This window comes from Malus sylvestris, chromosome 16 (assembly GCF_916048215.2).
Source record: "Malus sylvestris chromosome 16, drMalSylv7.2, whole genome shotgun sequence".
Taxonomy (NCBI): domain Eukaryota; kingdom Viridiplantae; phylum Streptophyta; class Magnoliopsida; order Rosales; family Rosaceae; genus Malus; species Malus sylvestris.
The window spans coordinates 21,751,425-21,773,191 of record NC_062275.1 but is presented as its reverse complement, the minus strand read 5'-3'; the positions used below and the strand labels follow the sequence as shown (position 1 = coordinate 21,773,191).

General features: G+C 38.9%; 3 protein-coding genes across 3 annotated transcripts; 2 read left to right on the top strand and 1 right to left on the bottom strand.

Annotated features, from left to right (window-relative positions):
• Positions 1-9,410: 9,410 nt before the first annotated feature.
• Positions 9,411-11,583, bottom strand: LOC126606603 (uncharacterized). The gene has a single exon (XM_050273992.1). It carries the CDS (start codon positions 11,272-11,274, stop codon positions 9,673-9,675), a length of 1,602 nt encoding a protein of 533 aa, XP_050129949.1. The 5' UTR covers positions 11,275-11,583; the 3' UTR covers positions 9,411-9,672.
• Positions 11,584-14,038: 2,455 nt separating this feature from the next.
• LOC126606604 (senescence-specific cysteine protease SAG39-like) lies at positions 14,039-15,218 on the top strand. The gene is made up of 2 exons (XM_050273993.1): positions 14,039-14,462; positions 14,626-15,218. Exons 1-2 carry the CDS (start codon positions 14,039-14,041, stop codon positions 15,216-15,218), a joined length of 1,017 nt encoding a protein of 338 aa, XP_050129950.1.
• A 754-nt stretch (positions 15,219-15,972) lies between these two features.
• LOC126608513 (uncharacterized) lies at positions 15,973-20,631 on the top strand. Its single transcript, XM_050276453.1, has 7 exons — positions 15,973-16,132; positions 16,819-17,566; positions 17,938-18,110; positions 19,387-19,471; positions 19,565-19,711; positions 19,908-20,080; positions 20,335-20,631. The coding sequence occupies exons 2-7, from the start codon at positions 16,886-16,888 to the stop codon at positions 20,459-20,461; spliced, it is 1,386 nt and encodes a 461-aa protein (XP_050132410.1). The 5' UTR covers positions 15,973-16,132; positions 16,819-16,885; the 3' UTR covers positions 20,462-20,631.
• The last annotated feature ends 1,136 nt before the right edge of the window (positions 20,632-21,767 follow it).

The window sequence follows — 21,767 nt, the reverse complement described above, 5'->3', positions numbered from 1 at the left end:
TTTCGATATTATTGGTTTGGGAATTTTTTGGTGTGGGATCGGGATTTTTTTGGTTTGATTTGGGATCTTCAGGAAAAATTTCCAGCCCTAGGGGAAAGACACAAATGTCATTTGTGCTCTTTGCTCCAATAGGGCATAGATACTCATATGCCCTTAATGGATAGGCACGATGTAGATACATTAGTGGGTCAGTTATCTCTAGGGAGTGGCCATTGCTATAAAGCACGATTTGTAAGTTCGTGCTAAAAAATTAGGGCACAAATAATTGTCTTTTGTGCTTTTATTCTGACATGAAATCATAAAATCTTCAAAATAAAAACAACTTAAAATAGTTTTTAGCTTTTAGTTTTCATTTAAGAACGTTTTCTTGTACATCATCTAACATATCATCCTTCCTCCACTCTTCTCCATCCCTTCATTCACCCATGTCCTTTTCTCATATCTCAAGCATAAAAAAAAATTAAAATTGGAAAAGAAAATAGTTATCAGATCAATCTCTTAAATATGAAAAATAATACTCTTACAACATATTTGAACCATCATTTGTACCATCTCGAATTGCAACCAGAGAAACTCCATTCTCTATGTCTTACGGGACATAAGCTGTCATCTCGGTCCAAGTCATTACAATGCCAAACTTGCACACTAAGGAACATACCACTTTGGAGAACACTATAATCTTGGAGTCTAACCTCGACTTTACCGAAGACCCCCGAGAATGCGCTCAAGGCTGACTTGCAGCCTATTAATAGCAGATTTGGTCCTACTAGAACAAAGGTGTCAAGCCTTGAAGCCTCAAGTCGGAACCTGTTCCTAAGAGAAGTTTTCGAAAACATTAAGGTAGGAGGGCCCTACAAAGTCGTTGGAGTAAGGGGCAAAGGAACTTATAATTTGAAGTGTAGGGATGGAGTTCCAATCACTAAGAGATGGAACATCGCAAAGCTTAGGTGATACTATGCTTGAATGCCGCCGTCTACACGTAGACAAGTCCCTGAAGAACTCATCTCCTTATCGCCTCACCATGGGTTACTTATCAAAGACTGCAACGCCAAACTTGCACACTGAGGAACATATCACTTTGGAGAAGGCCGAAATCCTGAAGTCAAACCTTGACTTTGCTGAGAAACTTCGAGAATGTGCCCAAGTTCTACTTGTCGCCTGCCAATTGCAGATTTGCTTTGTACTACAACAAAGGCGTTAAGCCTCCAAGCATTCAAGTTTGAGACCCGGTCTTGAGGGAAGACTTCGAGAAAACGAAGATACTTAGAGAAGGCAAACTCAAAGCAAACTGGGAAGACTTTACAAAGTCGTTAGAGTAGGAGGCAAAAGAATTTACAACTTGGAGCGGAGCGCATGGATGGAACTTCGACCACCAAAAGACAGAACATTGCCAGCCAATCTTTGACAATCTTACTCTTAAACACCACCGTCTACGTGTAGACATGTCCATGGATAACTCATCTTCTAATTACCTCACAATGGGCTGTTGAAAATGTGCCCTAAAACCAATCATATGATGATACTTTACGGACATTTCACATGTTAAACTAATCTAGTTTAATATAAAGGGCAAAGATTTTTGTTTGAAACTGTCTCATATAAATGTTATATGCTTAAACGATAAGTCCAAGAAATATGTAATTGGGAGAATGTGATCTAAAGAAATTAGATTCATTAGACCATTCTCTTTCGTATACATATCATAAACGTTCTTGATCATAGGATTGCCAATTGGGCATTGACAGTCTGTTAAGATCAGTACGTGTTATGTCTTCTTTTAGGGAAAGTGACTGGTCTCGAGTCATTGGTGTGACTGACACCAAGGCAAGCATGTATGTGCTCAATAGAGAATGAGTCAACTGAACATGATCAACAAGGAGTTATCTTACTCATGTCACATGAGAATTCATGGTTTGGATAATGCAAAGTAGTCATTTGACCTGAGTCATCATAGTTGTCTTGTGGTTAGGTCCTTGATCTTTGACTATGTCAAAGTCACTCGATCAGAGGGTGTCCACAACATAGTTGGGGTTAAGCCACTTAGCCATGGAGGCAAGTAAATGTGCAACAAGGGATCTTTAACCGTCAAACCGTTTGAGGGAAAATACTCTATGATATGATTACGAATCTCTGGCCAGAGTATGAATGAGATTTAGGAAGTCGTTCCAAATCACATTCAAGGTAATCATATAAGTAAGAGAATCACATTGGATAGTAGACATGAATAAACTATCAAACCAAATAATGTGGTCAAGAGTATTGTATTAGAGAAAGACTGTATTGCATTGTAATCCTAAATTGAATAGGTTCTCCACCTCTTCTGATTAGCTTGGGTAGCCATGACATACTGCTAGGTGTCCTCATGGTTTGTGGAAGCCCTAAAGATAATGGATTTACCTCCTTAGTTTGTTGGATGTTAAAAATTATCCATATATAGGATATATACTTCTAAGACAATATGATTGTCAATTAGAAGATTTTCCAAAAATTTCATGACTCCATAGGATGTGGTTGGAAAGAAAGACAAGTCTTAATCGGGTTAAGATTTGGGGTTGTGTGCTAATAAGCAATATTTGTTTGAGAACAATCTTGTGGTATATTCTCAAATTAACCTTTGGATATCACTTCTATAAACCAACTAACAAATGTTATTTGTTGGGTAGTTCATTGTAATCCTACAATAGGATTTGCCTAACTTAAAGCAAATGAACGAGAAATAGAATTCAAAGAATGGGTTCTTTGAGGGACAAGATGATAATCAACAAATATAACAACCAAGTTCGTACACCACTAGCTCCAAGGTAGTCGAGAAGGATCAATAAATCATCTCAGTTGAATGGTTTGAACTTTATGACTATGTCATAGAGTTACACCTCTTAATTTGAAAGAAATAAGAATGAAAATCCTTATGACTACATTGAGTGTATATACGACTTATACTCAAAGAAATGGTATAGTACCATTTGACCCGAAATAGTGAAACCTTCATAGCTAATTGGTAGCATAAGGTGACTACAATCAACGAGATTGGTTGACTTGGAAGAAACCATCTTTGATGTAGTCTTGGTTTCTATTAATTCGAAGATTGCTAGCTACAACTAAACCGTGATTCAATGTTTGGACATAATAGAGGTTTCCGAAACCATTATCAAGATAGTCTTGATAATATATGTCTAAAACTAGGAATCACAAGATGTGTAAGTTGTAGAGATCCATCCATAATGAATCTTAGCAAGCCAGTGGGAGCCATAAGTGTCTAATGAGAGAAAGATCAAATCGTTTGATTTCTCATAAGGATGTAAATGAATATTTTGTTTACTAGGTTTACAAAAGATTAGTGGGAGTTAATAACATTCCTAAATTTGAACATATATATGATATATTAATTTTAGGAATTCTTCTTCGTTAAAGTTATTATTTTAAACATTCTATAACGATAGAATGTATATGAGAGACATAGTCTATATACATGGGATGGAAATCTATAATGATAGATTTCAGGATATAATTGGATTATATCAAGCCCTAATGATAGACAAAAAGATGCTAGGAAGTTTCTCATATAATGATAAACTTCAATAAGAAGGACAACTCTAGTGAGACTAGGAAGATGCTTTTCTTAAAGGGAACGTACCATTTGACTCCCAAGGAAACATAATGTGTAAATAGAATCCTTTATGCATACGCAAAAAGGTGATTTACGTATTACATATTGTATGAAAAACATTGATATGAGTTGTACCTAGAACGGTACAAGATGATATCAGTGCAAGCCCATGATCAAAACCATGGCAACTGTCAAGTGAGTCCTTAAGTATTTAAGAAATACTAAAGGATAGATTCCTCAAGAATGAGGAAGAATTAGAGTAACGCAATGGAAGCGTAAATGTATTAGATTATGAATCTAATATCGTATTAGTCATTGAATGTCTCTTTATTTTGAATTAAGAGATAATTGGATATCTCTTTATTATTACTAAAAGAGCTATTTGGATGGAAACCTTATAAGTAATGACTTAGCATGTTCCATCATACATGCAAAATATATCGCCATATAGAAGCTTACAATAATGTTGTTTAGATTGGAAAGTTTATGAACTCTTCATTTGGTTCCAACTAGAAAGTGTCTCTAGTGTATTGACACTATGACACTAATGGGGCAATAGCTCAAGCCAAGGAATCAAGGTCTCATCAAGATCCGAACTTAAATAAGAGAATGAACCACATGATTGGGAATCATGTATAATGATGATGTCGTTATTCTCAAGGTTGCTTCTATGGATAACATATAGATATCCATTGTCTAGGCCTACTACTCAATCATTTATGAAATGAATTCAGAAGACGTATCATCACTAATGACCAAGCTGATTGGCTCTAGTGCAAGTGGGAGATTGTTGGAAATGTGCCATATAACCAATCATATGATGATACTTTACGAACATTTCACATGTTAAACTAATCTAGTTTAATATAAACTAATCTAGTTTAATATAAAGGGCAAATCTTTTTGTTTGAAGCCGTCTCATATAAATGTTATATGCTTAAACGATAAGTCTAAGGACTATGTAATTGGGAGAATGTGATCTAAAGAAGTTAGATTCATGAGACCATTCTCTTTCGTATACATATCATAAACGTTCCTGATCATATGATTGCCAATTGGGCATTGACAATCCGTTAAGATCAGTACGTGTTATGTCTTCTCTTAGGGAAAGTGACTGGTCTCGAGTCATTGGTGTGACTGACACCAAGACAAGTTTGTAGGTGCTCAATAGAGAATGAGTCCACTGAACACGATCAACAAGGAGTTCTCATACTCATGTCACATGAGAACTCATAGTTGGGATAATGCAAAGTAGTCCTTTGACTTGAGGCATCATAGTTGTCTTGTGGTTAGGTCTTTGATCTTTGACTATGTCAAAGTCACTTAATCAGAGGGTGTCCATGACATAGTTGAGGTTAAGCCACTTAGCCATGGAGGCAAGTGAATGCGCAACAAGGGATCTCTAACCTTCAAATCGTTTGAGGGAGAATACTCTATGATATGATTAAGAATATTTGGCCAGAGTATGAATGAGATTTAGGAAGTCGTTCCAAATCACATTCAAGGTAATCATATAAGTAAGAGAATCACATTAGATAGTAGAAATGAATAAATTATCAAACCAAACAATGTGGTCAAAAGTATTGTATTAGACAAAGACCGTATTGCATTGTAATCCTAAACTGAATAGGTTCGCCACCTTTTTTGACTAGCTTAGGTAGCCATGACATACTGCTAGGTGTCACTTATGGTTTGTGGAAGCCCTAAAGGTGAGTAATCACTAAAGGGAGAATTGAAAGTATGTTTCAATTCACAATCGATCGTTAAGAGTAACAATCACCCACTGCCTCGCTAAAAGGAACCTAATGGATCGTACACCGAGTAAGGTAGAGATTGAAGAAACAACGAAGATGAGTAAGGATAATTAAATGGTTTAATTATTTATGGCTAGGATTAATTAATATGTTAATTAATCAAACAAATATGTTCGTTATAAACCTCGGGTTAGTTTTGGGCCGCAAGGTCCAATGAGATTTGAATGTTAAGCCCATTAACTCAAGTTGTATGACAACTTGAAAACATAAAGGGCTTGAAAGCCCAATGAACCCTTAATGGCCAACCATATAGAGAGGGGGTAGTGAACTTGGCTTAATTGCAAGTTTGCCACTCCATTGTGAGGTGGTATATAGGCAACTTTATAGCCATTTCATCCTTAGGGTTTCATTTGGAGAAAAGATAAGAACACAAACTCCATTTTCTCTCTAAGAGGCCAGCCACCCTAGGAAGGTTTTACTAGCATCTAAATCTTCATAGGTCACTCATCTCCTCATCAATGCTCTCCTTGGTGTGGAGACTTATAGGTTCTCTATTTTGTGAACTTGGAGAATCCATTCTACCATCCTCATCCAAGAAATCCATGGAGCTAAGAAGTAAGGAATGAAGGCCCTATCTCTTGGGTGATTAGCCTTTGCTTATGCAAAGAGGAATCAACAAGAGTATAATATTTCTCAACTTACTTTTTTCTTGAGTTGAATATTGGTTCACCATAACTACTAGGCTTTGAATTTCATGGGTAAAGTTTTTCTTTTGAGTGCATACAAGCATGATTCCGCCTATATTTGTTAATTGCATGTTGTAGATGTTGCTTAAATGAGCTTGTTTTCACAAACATTTCCTTCATGGGCTTCTCATCAAAGATGATCCCTAATGAAAAATTCACATTGTATCATCTTTAAATGAACTACACCAGTGATTTGATTCTCCTTCTCAGAAATTTGTAGGTGCCCTATCAAAGTCATCATTCTCTTATGAATAAGAATTTTTATGTTTGATGATGAACAACTTTCATTTTGTTTGTTCGTTCTTTTCTTTTTGCGGTAGTGGGAGACCCAAAATTCAAAATAACACACATCGTTCTTAACCCCAACTATGTTGTGGACACCCTTTGACGGAGTGACTTTGACATAGTTAAAGATCAATGACCTAACCATAAGACAACTATGATGCCTTAGGTCAAATGACTATTTTGCATTATCCCAACCATGAGTTCTCATGTGACATGAGTATGAGAACTCCTTGTTGATTGCGTTTAGTGGACTCATTCTCTATTGAGCACCTACATGCTTGTCTTGGTGTTAGTCACACTAATGACTTGAAACCAGTCACTCTCTGTAAGAGAAAACATAGTGTGTACTGATCTTAAAAGACTGTCAATGCTCAATTGGCAACCCTATGATCAGGAACGTTTAGGATATGTATACGAAAGAGAATAGTCTCATGAATCTAACTTCTTTAGATCACATTCTCCTAATTACATATTCCTTGGACTTATCGTTTAAGCATATAACATTTATATAAGACGCCTTTAGACAATAATTTTTGCCCTTTATATTAAAGTAGATTAGTTTAACATGTGAAATGTCCATGAAGTATCATCATATGATTTGCTTTAGGGCACATTTTCAACAGTTCTTGGAGTTGAGCCAAATTCCGAATCTACACAAAGTAAGAAGGACGATAAAAAAACTAAAGTCATGGAGTAGCTTAACAAAAATTCAAGTAGGCCAGGAATGAAGCAGTTCACTTACCACTAATAAAGACAGTCGAAACACGCAACTTGGGAGAGGAGTTAGCCTCCCACTCTCCACTTACCTCCAAGATATCTCTCGCCCATTCATGATCACCTTTACAGGAAACATCAAGTAGCCTATGGCGAGATCTCAGCTGCCCCAATCCTTCCTTGTGGCCGATTTCAAAGAAGTACCTGAACTCATTTATGGTTAAGCCAATATCAAAGAACCTACTTAAGTTCGAGAACCCCATCATCGCACGAACTGCATTAGGGGAACACTGAGCAGGCGCTTATTTCATGGAGCAGATCACCTTTTGGAAAAGACACGGCATGGGAAAAGTAAATCCCAACACGAAGTAATACATATGGAATTTGATAGCCCTCTTCCTAACAGTGGCACCTTCGCCGCAAGGTTCATGGCCGCTATCGTCTTTCACCCGTTTAACGCAAACCCCTAACGAAATCGCATGCTTATACGTCTCAAGGAAATCCCAAAATAACTCACGGAATTGATCTTGACATGTGCAGCCTTGAAGTAGCCCACTTTGTCGAAAAAACCACCTTGACGGTACAAAGGTGGATGATATTTATCACTTTTGCAATCGGAGGAAGACATTTCAAAATCTCTACAAAAAGTACGAAGAAAAATATTTAGAAGGCAGCTCGCAAGAAAAGAAACAAACGCACACCAAAGATCCCAACGCCGAGCCCCATGGTCCAGGTCGCCCTCACTTTCTCTCATTCAGCATGGGTCCAAATCACAGGAGCCCAACAGCAAGCCAGGCCCCACAGCCCAAACCCGACTATCTTTCTCTCTCGCATAGCATGGCCCAAAGACCCTTGGTCACTCATGCATGCGACCCACGCCACTCAGCTTAGCAGGAGAGGAGGCCCGTGCCTCATTCCTCTCTTCTCATTCGTGCTCCAGCAAGGCCCAGGCCTCTCAGCCCAAACCACTAGGACTTGAGAGCCGACCTAAGCCGGTCTCTCCTACTCTTTCCCCTCTCGTCTGCACAGGCCCGTGCCCAGTAGCCATGGAGGCTCAGCCTAAGCTGGCTTCTTCGCGTTCAGCGTACCTGTCACCTCGGCTCAAGCTGAGCCGAGCACCTGGCCCAAGCCAGCCGAACTCCGTCGCCGCACCATCGCAACACAGCAACCTCGTGCCATCCACGTCACTCACGCCTCCCCGACCCTCGCTGAGCCAATTTTTCAAGTCCCAAGACTCCCAACAAATCAAGAATAAGAAAATTCAATTTTTTCCTACCTTGGTGCGGCACAGACAAGAAGAACAACAACGAGAGAAGACTCATTGCAAGGGCAAGAGAAGAAGAAAGCTAGGGGATGGGGAAAATTTTTTCCTTTGGTTTCTTTTTTCCTTGTTGGAATGATGATTGTTCTCCAAATTTATTTAATCCCCTACTTAAGGCAGAATTAAATAAGTATTGGGAGCAATTGGTTTCCTTTTCCTAGAAGAAGTCTATCTTCAAATCAAGGAAGGAGATCAAGTTCAAATTGGGAAACAATTCTACAAGCTCATGCAGCTTGGGATTTCTACACCTACTGCCCTTTTCCTACGTGGAGCCCAGCAGGTGTGGGGGCATTTGTGGAGCCTAAAATAATTCTAAAAATTCTAAAGGTGACACGTGGAATTTTGCTTAAGAAAGACAAGATTGCCCTAAAAAAATGAGCAGGCTCCTCAGATACTCCCACGCGCAGCTCACACCCTTGAAAGTCCCAACTACTGAATACGATTGTTTACAGCTCACCTGCCCTTGGCAAGGAAAAGTCAAATCATTAAAGATAAGGATTAGTTACCCAAATCTTTAATACATTCCCAATTGAATATTGACTTCATTCAAGTAAGTAACCCCTATTTAATTCAATTAGGGATAATTACTTAATTATCTCAATATATTATTTCCTATTTAATATCTTGATAATATTTCTCCATAAAACCTTGACCAATAGGATGTCGCCATGTGTAGGGTAAAACCCTAACACTATGGTTGACCCTCTACCCCTATATATACCCCATATTCTACCAAATTTCAAGAGCTTTTGCTACCCTAAACACTTTACTCTTCTCAGAGAAACTGACTTAGCATCGGAAATCCATTGGCCTAACCCCCCCCCCCCCCAAAACCTCGTGGGCGCGTGAGGCTTAGGTCCTTGATCAAAGATGTTGATTGTTTTGTAGGTGCATTTTCGTCAAAGTTAGAGACGGTGGAAATTTGCATTGATAATAATGATATATATTTTTTTCTTGTTAATAAAGAGAGTTCTATTAATAGATATAAATATAGATTAGACAACATAAATTTGATAGAAACAAAATTAAAAATGTGGGAAATGGGAACAATGTGACCTAACCGAGCTCAACTCAACTCACTAACATCAACCCCCAGTGTGAACAGCCTTATCCCGCACCCCATAAACTGTTATATTTCCTAACAGTACATCTCAGCGCAATTAGCACCAGCAAAGCTGTTACTCTCATCTCCCCGAATGTTTCCCGCTGAAGGTCCGACCTGTAAACCCATAACATCCAGGTTGATTAGATGTAGTTTAGATTTCCTGCTGAGGGGCTCCGATGGACCCGCCCGCCATTCTTACTCCCATTCTTCTTTCGAGGTTTTTCTTTATCGCCTGACCCGCATACGACGGAGCACTCTATTCCACATATGTTACTAAAACAAGAGAACAACCCATTGCTCCCTTCGCTGTGTCGCCGTGTATGGCGCATTTCGCTGGATTTAAAGCTAAAAAATTCTCCCCTCTCGTACACTGGTGGGAGCTCCGTTAGCCACCGCTCCAACTTCGATTGCAACCCTTCCACACTGTCGTCCTCGTTCCACGCGCCCACCACCACTGAGCTTTCGTTGTCCTGGTCCACTCGCTCCTTCGCGATCGCCGCAGCCACCTCCGACGGCGATGGCCCCAGCTCTGACTCTGTTATGAACGGCACGGGCATGAGGTTCGACTTCCTTGGTGTCGCATACGTGTCGTAGGGCGACTGCAGCCTCTGCAACGATGACTTGCCAGCTGGCAGAGCCGACTTCCGTGCGGGGGTGGCACCGTAATTGTCCACCAGATGGAATTTCGGGGAGGGCTTGTGACTGCCGCGCATCTTTCTCGTTGGTTCTTTTGCTTCGTTGGCACTGAGGATAGAGCTGACCGGTTTCTCATTGTTACTGCTATCATTCTTCGGTGGGTCCTGCGCACTGACATCAGAGGCGCTGAGTATAGAGCTTGGCTTTCCTTTTTTGTCTTTCCAGCTCTTTGGTGGGCCCACATTCGTGGCGCTGAGCATGGAGCTCGCCTTCCCTTTTCGGTAGCTAACGTCTGACGCACTAACTATAGAACTTGCTTTTCCCTTTTTGCCCTTCCTATAAATTATATCTGATGCGCCGCCAACCAAGGAGCTCGCTTTGGAACCGCGACCCTTCTTCTTTTTTCTCGTGCTGATGTCTGACGAGTTAACCATCGAACTCGCTTTTCCCTTTTTACCCTTGTGCTTGAATTCTTTGTCTCTTAGCTCCGACCCTAACATGGAACTAGAGTCACTCTTGGTGCGCCGTAGCTGAGGCTTCGAATTGGTCGTCATTTGGCTTCTGGTATGGTGGGTCTTGGTGCTGCGTGTTGCGTCATCCTCGCCCATTAAAGTTTTATATCCAACGGCTGAGGTGCTGAGTTGGGAATACAACGGCATGCTACGCATGGAGCTGTGAAGCAGCGCCACGCCGATGTTTAGAATCCCTTGCGGCCGGCCGGAGGGACGACGCACCTGGAGTGCCACAAAACGCATGCCCACTTGAGGGTGGTGGTGGTAGGGTCGCGTTGAGGTTTGGATGAGGTTCCCAACCAGCACACGGACAGTTCCCACGTGAACGTCCTTAAACCAATGTAGGACGTAGATCTCGATCATGACAGCGGATGTGTCGTCATGCAAGAAGTCCTCATCAACCCGGAACACGAACTTGTCGTTCCATGTAGGATTGTTGTGGCCTGAGGTGTCCACTCGGGTTGAGAGTTTACGATCAGGATGTACCCATGCAATGGCGTAAGTGCGCATGGACCGTGATATAGGTGCAAGGTCCTGCGCCGATATCACGTTGAGTTCCAAAAGTTGGAATGGGGCTAAGATCGATTGTGACATGGTCGCGATTGAACGAAATTATTCAAATCGCAGCCAAATCTTTTAAAAAGAAAATTTAATATATAGAAGCTAAGCTTAGAGTCTAGAATTTAGGTATTTTCTATTGTATTTTGTTGTGGCAATTGATAAGAAATCAAAGAGACAGACGTTGTGTTGTTGAGAAAGTGGTGATGCTGATGGAGAGGACGGAGATAGCTCCGCTCGTCGTCCGAAAAGAGGCAGACGGACGACGAGAGGTGAGGGGAGCCATCTAAGGAGAAGGAAAATATGTTTGGAAAAAAAGAGGGATAGGGAGAGAGAAAGAGGGCAGCTGCAAGGTGGAATTGTGTAAAAACAGCATTAAACAAGGAGGGTCCGTTATTTGGGAAAGACAAACGACGACGATGAATGTTTATAGAGAGTTTGACCCCACGCGTTTTGTTATTGAAAAGGTTTAATTTTGGAGGGGAGGTGGAAGTTGTTAATTTTTGTTTGGTTACATGTATGTACACTCCCTAATCCAAATTTAGACTCTAATTAAGTGTGGCATTTTATGGTCCCTTGAATCATGTGTGATCGTCTTCAGCTAACAGTAATTTTGTTTTGTTTTTTTTCATTTTTTTTTTGTTTTTGGTTAAAAGCTAACAGTAATTTTTACCAGCATAACCTTAAGTCTATTAACTAAAGCTATATTTGGATAGAGAATCACACTGCGATTCTGATGCTTTGACTTTAGCTGGCAGAGAAAGCAAAGAGTAGCGATGAGATGAATGCAAGCATAATTCACATTAATTTAGTACGTGCATAATTTGTTACTGTTTAAACAGCTTTCGCGATGATAATTCGTTTGTCGCCTCAAAGATAGGGGAATAAAGTCTATCGTCGCGCCAAAGTAAAAGGTATGACAATTTGTCGTTGAGTTTATGGCGATGACAACTAGTCGTTAGGTAAGTCTCTGCACGATGAATACTTTCATCGAGTAAACAATGATGCAACAAAATTTGTCTCATAATATTTTATTTTAGAGTAATTTTAATATTTTTGAATTATGAAATTTCCGTCGTTCAAGATGTTGCACGAAGATAGCCTTCCTTGCTTTTAATCTTATGCAACAAAGATCTTTCATTGCCGAAACATAATATTTATTCTTCTTTCTTATAATTGTTTTACTAAATGACATATTTTAATTATTTTTTTGTGTAATTATTTTAATTAAATTAAAATAATTAATAATTAATAAACATATATATGAAAATGTACGTACAAGCCAAATTTTTTTTTAATGATATATGAATATATATAAATAAAAAATAAAAATACAAACTATAAAAGAAGGTTGTCAAGGTCAGCTAGGTCGGACTGCTGGATATCTGCTGGGTGGAGCGGCTGGGAGCTCAAAGATGGCTGAGGAGCAATTGGTGGCATCGGGAATTCGAAAGCCAAAGAACTGAAGGGCGTGTAAGATTTGACTCATCTTATCACCCAGGTCGCAAGCTGAGCATCTTGGGCCGTAAGCTTCTGATCCAAGTCCTCAACTTCCTACATCAAAGTGGTGACATGTTTCGTGCTATCTCTGGAATAAGAGGCAGTAGTGTCACGATGTGGCGCATCCCCTATCTTTTGGTAAATCTTATCAAACCTATAATCGAGGGTCTTATCCAGGGTCTTAGTCAAGATCTGAAGACCCGCATATTCATATTTAATTAAAATTTATACTTTTAATGAATGTAAAATATAACAGTTACATAAATTTACATCGAGCTGCTCAATGGTCTCATCGTCGGGTCAAACATAAACATCCTTGAACATGTCGATTTCTGAAAACTTAACCGTCCTGAAACAAAAAAAAAAAGTTAAGAAAAATGTTAGTAATCCTAATAGAAATTAATATTTATTAGAATTTAAAATTAGTATACTTTTACCTTACGTCGCTGCTCAAACCTATAGAAGGACCTCGAACCAGACCGATGGAGAAGTTTTTTTTTTGACCGGTTGATCTTGTTTACGTTTGCTCTCTTTTGTTAAACACAAAATGTACGTATTAATGCGTCTATTTAAAAGTAAATATTAAAAATATAAAAACATGACTAAAAAATTGTAAATTAATATTAAAATATAAAAATTAATAAACTATTATTAAAATATTCCGGCCTACCAAAAATTAATAAATTACTAAAATGAGATTTTTGCACTCCAAACTTTCTATAATTAGAAAGAAAAATACACTTGTAAGGAATGTAGAATGAGATTTTTGAATTGCCAATAACAGTTCTCATTTTGTATATGACATTGAAGAACTTTCTGGGAATCAAAATTTAAAATGTTGAATCCACAACATTTAGCGGTGAGATGCTCTTAAGAACATCATTCAACGAAGTCCTTGATGAAGTCATGCATGGCGTCCATCGGTTGACATCCACTAAAAAGTAGCAGTATGCATGAGAACTTCTGCATATAAAACAAAGGTATTTGTATAGTCTCACGTAGTTTACTGTCAATGAGCACATAATAAGCCCAATATGAACCAGTATGCACATAAGGACATAAGTTTTGCTAGTAGTTTATCGTGACTTTAAATTAAAACAATAGTCATAGAAGCAAACCCTTGCAGGTTTATATCAGAACATTTTATAGGGCACGAAGTTTACAGACCAACTTTTAGGGCACGGAGATAGAAAGTCGTCTCTTATCTATATAAACCGTGAAGAGTCTACCATTTCAGTATACCTTCTCTTGAATTCATTTACTCCATCAAATCCCTAGTTGCTTCCCTTACTAGCTTACCATGGAGTACTACTGCAAGTGCATGTGTTTTGCCTTGATCTTCATGTTGGGAGCCTTGTCTTCTCACGCCACTTCTCGCACTCTTCAAGATCCATCAATGTATGGGAAATACGAGCAATGGATGGCTCATTATGGACGTGTCTATACCAACATTAACGAGAAGGAGAAGCGTTTCAATATATTCAAAGCAAATGTGGATTTTATAGATTCTTCCAACAACGATGCAAATAAACCATACAAATTGAAGGTCAATCAATTTGCAGACCTTACAAATGAAGAATTCAAAGCATCTAGAAATAGATTCATGGGGCATGAATGTTCCACAAAGACGACTTCTTTCAAATATGAAAATGTTACAGCACCAGCTACTGTAGATTGGAGAAAGAAAGGAGCTGTAACACCCATCAAGGACCAAGGCCAATGTGGTAATCAATTTTATTTAGAAACAAATTTGGAACTTGGTCAGATAGTTTCTTATGTTCTAACTAGGATTGAATTGCAAATTAAAACTCTATGTCTGTATCTAACCATTATTTAATTCATCCAGCAAAAACAACAAAATACTTAATTTCAATGAAATACTTGCAGGATGTTGCTGGGCTTTTTCAGCTGTGGCAGCTATGGAAGGGATTACTAAGCTTACAACTGGTAAATTGATATCTTTGTCTGAGCAGGAGCTAGTTGATTGTGACACAAGCGGTGTGGACCAAGGTTGTGAGGGTGGTCTAATGGATGATGCATTTCAGTTCATCACTCAAAACCATGGGCTTAGTACCGAAACTAATTACCCTTACACGGGTGTTGATGGTACTTGCAACACCAAGAAGGAGGCCAGTCATGCAGCCACGATAACTGGCCACGAAGATGTGCCTGCAAACAGTGAAGCTGCCCTTTTGAAGGCTGTTGCTAATCAACCAATTTCTGTTGCCATTGATGCTGGTGGTTCCGACTTTCAATTCTATTCAAGTGGTGTCTTTACAGGAACTTGTGGAACAAGTCTTGATCACGGGGTTACCGCAGTTGGTTTTGGAGTAAGTGCTGATGGGACCAAGTATTGGTTGGTGAAGAACTCATGGGGCGCAGAATGGGGTGAAGAAGGGTACATAAGAATGCAAAGAGATGTTGAGGCAAAGGAAGGTCTTTGTGGCATTGCTATGGAAGCCTCGTACCCCACTGCATAATATGAATTACCATCAAAATCCATACCTACAATGTATAATATTAATACCTCCAAGGTATATATATCATGATATGTACATGATCAACTTGTACGTTTAGTACAATATGCTATATATCTGTATCAAAACTATTAGTATTATAAATTAATTACCAAATGAACAACTTATCCTGATCCTTTTCGTTAAACAAGAAGACAATGGATCTGCAACATAACCCAACTAATACAAAGCCCCAACAAACACACCAAAAGCCCAGACATAACATTTTTATACCATGTTTCAAGTGAAGAGTTTTGCTGACCTGCACATTTGTTTTTTCCGCTTGTCAACAATTAATAGATTTAACCTTTTACACGTGAACAAAATAATGTAAAAGGACCCTTAAATAAGGAATGAGGTATTTTGTTCGAATCCTTGGAACTTTGTCCAAATTCCCACCCCAGTGAAGATTTATGAAGGAAGAAATAAGTGCTCATGTTTGGCGTTTTGCTTAGGAAACCGTGGAAGTACACGTGGCACAGCTTGCTGTCTTTTTGAGCAAAGAAATTTTCTTTTTATCAGTAACACAAATAGTATATCTCGTGTTGTTATAATTGGTGGGAAATTTTTTATTTTATATTATTAATTTTTTTTAATACAAAAATCTTATTGCTTATATAACATGTGACGTGCTACATCGTGTTTCGAACGCATTGAAAAATCTCTCCTCCCAAACCAATAAATAAAAGCTTACATGTCCACATCCTTCATTGACAAATTCAACTTGTTTTACCATAAAAAAAAAAAAAAAGAAAACAAAGGGAAAACAATATCTGCGACTGCAATAGATACTTAAACCCCACCCCAATCAGCCTCTCCCTCTCATTGCATCAAGGAAGTTTTGCAGACAGCAAAATTGGAGGGAGATACAGAGACAGGTATGCCTTTGAAACTACTTTTTAAATACAAGATATAGTGGATGAATAAATTGATTTAAACGACTATTATTTGATTCAATGACTTAATTAGAACTCAAGGCCCATAACCCAGAAATAAATTTACCAGAAAAGATAAGGGTAGGCGGATTTGTTCACAAGCTTCCCCAAATTTCTGGTGAATTTCATGTTTTCGATTCGTTTGGAGACATCCAATTTTACGATCTGCATTCATGGAATCACGTGCATCTTGTTGCATGTTGGGTTTTGGTATTAGGGATGTGATTTTCATGGTGCGGACTCGTGTTAAGTTATGGTTTTTGGATCGAATAAGTACACAAGAACCAAGAGACATTTTTAAACAAGGGTGTGCACAAGGAGAAACATCACATCTTCTTCTTTCTTTCTTTGGATGAACAAGAAATGAAGGTATACAAATTATCGAATACTGCATAAAGTCACAATTTCAGATGCATATGATACGATTTCTTTCTTTGGTTAGAGCAGTGTACTCTCTCGTGTACTCACGATCGAATCCTTCTCCCCGGTTTTTAGATTAGTTAATTAGAGTGTTGCTCGAATAAAGAAAAGACTACATGTTCCCTTGGTTATTAGCAAAGGCGACTGAACATGATCTGGTACTTAAATGAATGGCTCTGATTAATTTCAATATTTGTTTCAATTTACAGGTCAGAGGCCCAGAAATTGTAAACCTCAAACTAGTAAAAGAATACTAGTTCTATAAAGCTTGTTGAAATGCACCTCAGAAGCTCATCAACCCCAGTCACTGAAACATCTTTTTCATGCAACTCTTCTTCTCCAGAATTTAATCAAGAATCCGAAAGTTTAAGCTTGGAAGGCATCCGGCGAGTTCTGTCTGATGGAAACTTAGAAGGAGGGCTAGTCTTTAGTTTTTGTGACATGGAAGAGTTTAGGAATTCAGTTGCACCATTAAAGTCTTCATATACACATGATCACAACTCAATGCTGGAAACAGCTCCTTCTTTTAATATATTTAACAAAGCAAGTGAGTTTCGTGATGAAATGATTCAGAGGCAAGATTTGAAACAAGAACCACTAGAGAGGAGTATTACAATAGGAGATAGCTTAGACGTGACAGGGCTTGGAGGCTTCAGCTTTGAGAAGAAGATGCGATGGATTGAAGAGAAGGGTGAAGAGGAGGTGAAAGTGGAAGGTTTGAAGGCGATCCGAACTTTGCGCGTTGACGAAGAAGTAGGAAGACCTGCCAGTCCTCCCATGTATCTTGCAACAGGGCTTGGGGTTGGTGGTGCTGGTTTTGGTTGTGATGCTTGGGATAATGATTTATCTATGGAAAATGTCGACGAGAACGGCAACCCGGAAGAGTATTATAAGCGGATGGTTGATGAATATCCCTGCCACCCTTTGTTCCTTAGGAAGTATGGTCAAGCTTTAGAGGTAAAGATTTCTTTGTTCAAAGATGTCTTCTTTTTGTTATTATTTTCTTCTTTCTTCGCCCCTTCTTGGTTGTGCTTAAATTTGTGATTAGGGCTCTATTTAGAATTAAGAAATGGTAGAACTGAGAGATATATCCAATTTTCCATTCTCGATTGTGCTATATACTGATGTTATGTTTCTGATCCACTGATCAAAGCAATCCCAACAAATTTTGGGTCTTTTTCCAATTACAGTGTCAATAGCTAAATATGTGTGTTCAAATCTGTGTACGATTGTGGTTGTCGCAGGCAACGTCTAAGCCTTTGTTTATGTTTACAGAACAAAGCTTGATTTCTAATTCTTGTGCAATGTGCTGAACCCTTTCATGGCAGGCTAAGGGAGATTTTGATGGAGCTGAAGAGTTCTATTTTCGTGCTACACTAGCAAATCCTTCGGATGGTGAGGCTTTATGTCAGTATGCTGAGCTGGTTTGGCAACTCCGTCATGACCAAGATAAAGCCTTGAGTTACTTTGAACGTGCAGCTCAAGCTAGTCCTCACGACAGGTATCGTTTTCTTGATTACAACAACAACAACGTCGGCTGTATGAATCCTAGAACGCCATTGCGCTCAGTTCTATGCCACGTCTTCCGTTAGATCCAAGTACTCTAAGTCTTTTCTTAGAGTCTTTTCCAAAGTCTTCCTAGATCTTCCTCTACCCCTTCGGCCCCGAACCTCTGTCCTGTAATCGCATCTTCTAACCGGAGCGTTAGTAGGCCTTCGTTTCACATGTCCAAACCACTGGAACTGATTTTCTCTCATCTTTCCTTCAATTTCGGTTACTCCTTTACCTCGGATATCCTCATTCCTAATCTTATCCTTTCTTGTGTGCCCACACATCCAGCGAAGCATTCTCATCTCTATACACCCATTTTACGTACGTGTTGATGCTTCACTGCCCAACATTCCGTGCCATAAAGCATTGTTGGCCTTATTGCCGTCCTATAAAAATTTCCCTTGAGCTTCAGTGGCATACGACGGTCACACAAAACGCCGGATGCACTCTTCCACTTCATCCGTCCAGCTTGCATTCTATGGTTGAGGTCTGCATCCAACTCTCCGTTCTTTTGCAAGATAGATCCTAGGTAGCGAAAGCAGTCACTCTTTGGTACTTCTTGATCTCCAATTCTCATCTCTAACTCATTTGAACCTCCGTTTGCACTGAACTTGCACTCCATATACTCTGTCTTTGACCGACTTAGGCGAAGACCTTTAGATTCCAACACTTCTCTCCAAAGGTTAAGCTTCGCATTTACTTTTTCCTGAGTTCCATCTATCAACACTATATCATTTGCAAAAAGCATACACCAAGAAATATCATCTTGAATATGTCCCGTTAACTCATTCATTACCAATGCAAAAATGTAAGGACTTAAAGATGAGCCTTGGTGTAACCCTACAGTTATGGGGAAGCTTTCGGTTTGTCCTTCATGAGTTCTTACGGCAGTCCTTGCTCCATCATACATATCCTTTACAGCTTGGATATATGCTACTCGTACTTCTTTCTTCTCTAAAATCCCAAAGAATGTCTCTTAGGACCCTACAGTTATGGGGAAGCTTTCGGTTTGTTTCTTGGGACTTAAAGATGAGTCTTGATTAAATCTTTCTCCAAAGAAAAACAGAAATCTACTTCCACACCAAAAAATCTGGATTTATACTTTGAATTGGTTGGGTTTTGTACAAATTCGAGAACAGTTCATCGAAGTGATGCAAAGTAAAAACATCATGATCAGATTGCAATTTAGCACAACTGAAAGGTAATAATTTGTTTCTGGATTGCAGCAATGTTCTTGCAGCATATGCTAGTTTTCTTTGGGAAATAGAGGATGACTCGGAAGACAATGAAGCATGTCGTGATGAGATTGAGGTGCTTTATTGGTCTTTTATTTTCTGGTTGAAGATACGATGGCATTTGAGAATGCTTACATTACTGTAAATGATATAATGCCCCGTGGAACAGATGCAGGATGTCATGGGCGATAGTGTGCCTGATACGGCAGCGGCTGGCTCAAGGAGTGACGACCCCGAGGAGAATTACAAGATGATGATTGAAGAGAACCCTGACAATGCTTTGTTTCTAAGAAATTATGCTCAGTTCTTGTGGCAGGTGAGAAACGTTCATTCTGCTCTCTATCATTCGGCTTTTTTATACAACCTCTACTTACCAAAAATATGAAGCTACTGCAGATATGCTTTACCTATCATTATCGATTTATTTCATATTTTGTTTTGTGATTGATCGTTTGGACATGATCTCATTGCTTTCTTTCATACTTGTCTGACATTATCGTGACTGGTTACAGTCCAAAGGAGATCTTCAAGGAGCAGAGGAGCACTATTTGCGGGCAATACTAACTGATCTTGGGGACGGTGAGATCATGGCACAATATGCTACACTGGTATGGGAACTTCATCATGACAGTAAGAAGGCACTGTCGTACTTTGAGCGAGCTGTTCAAGCTAATCCTGAAGATAGGTACATATTTTTTCCTGATCTCAGAGATTCTAATGAATGATCTTGCAGAAACGTCTTCTGCAAATGTATAGTAATATAATTGGCAGAGAATAGGTTCTTGAATATGTTCGGTCTCCCGATCCTCTAGATCGCCATTTAGATTGGATTTGTCTCAAAATATTTGATTGCCAGTAAATCTCTAATCATATACAAGATAATATAGCTTGCGTGATCGGATTAAATGACCTTTTAACATTTTGTTCCATCTTTTTTAGCTATATTCTTGCGGCCTACGCTAATTTCCTCTGGGAACATGAAGAAGATGAGGAGGACAGCGTAACGCAAGCTCATGTCCAAGTGCCTCCTGTACAAGGAGGAGCATTGAGCGTTGGAAACGCCTGAATTGCTAACACAGATTGCTGGATTGGTGAATAAGTTCTAATGCTGTACGTAGATGCATTTCACTTTCAGAACAGTTGTGTGAACATTTTATGGTGAAATTGTGCTTTTTGTAACCATAAAAATAAAAAATCGAAGTAATTTTTGGAATAAAGTTTCAATTTCGTTCAGAATCTATATATCAATTCGCGTAACAGAAGCTAACATTACATACAACCAAGGTATTAAATATCGATGATATCAGAAATGTCGGTAGTCCAAAAACACGGAAATTTCGATGGAAATATTGGGATATTATCGATATCGATAAAAATTGAATAAAAATCACGGAAATTATAAGAAAAACTTGAAAATTTTTATTGAAACTTTGCAGAATGTTTATTTAGTCAATTATCTATTAGTTTATCACAAAAAAATGGAAGAAAATGCATTGCATGATAGATTTAACTGATTTAAATTGATTATATAGCAAACTGGTAAACATTGTGAGTGTAGAAAATATGTAGTAATTAATGAAAGAAGTTTAAACAAACCATAATCATTTATATGTAATGAATTAGTACAATATAAGAAAGACATGAAAAATATGTTATTTTTTTTACAAAAAAATAGTATATGTGACGTTAGAGTTTCAAGTATATTGCATGATCTGATCTTCAAAGAGACTTTCAAGGTCTTAAAGATGGATTTCCCAAATAAAACAATTTAATTTTAAAAAATAAAATAATAAATATAAGATATTTTGAATGAAATTAGTGTTTAACATTTTCTTTAAACCACATGGTGACCCCTCCACCACACCTCCCTCACATAACCCAAGGTCCCAAATTGAGACTCCCAATCCTATATTTGACATTTTCTTTTTCGATCTTGTTCCTCCTCTCTCACTTCTTCTTCCTCTACTTTATTTTCTTCTTTTTCGTATCCCATAAGTCTCTCTCTCTCTCTCTCTCTCTCTCTCTCTTATTTCCTAATTCCTATCAACCCGTGAAACACAATCCGAGAAAATCTCTCTCTCTCTCTCTCTCTCTCTCTCTAGAAACCTCTAGCAAAGCAACTCCTAATTCCTATCAGCACGTGAAACACAATCCCAGAAATCTTTCTCCCTCTCTCTCTCTCTCTCTCTCTCTCTCTCCAGAGACCTCTAGCAAAGTAACCATGGCTATCTCTCTGCAACTCTCCTTCCCGAAGCATAGACACACCACACCCACACCCTGCCGTGACCTCCATCACAGTGGCGCACACTCCGGCGAGCACCATCACCACCTGTGGACCGTTCCTCCTCCCTTTATCACCTCCCGGCGAGCAC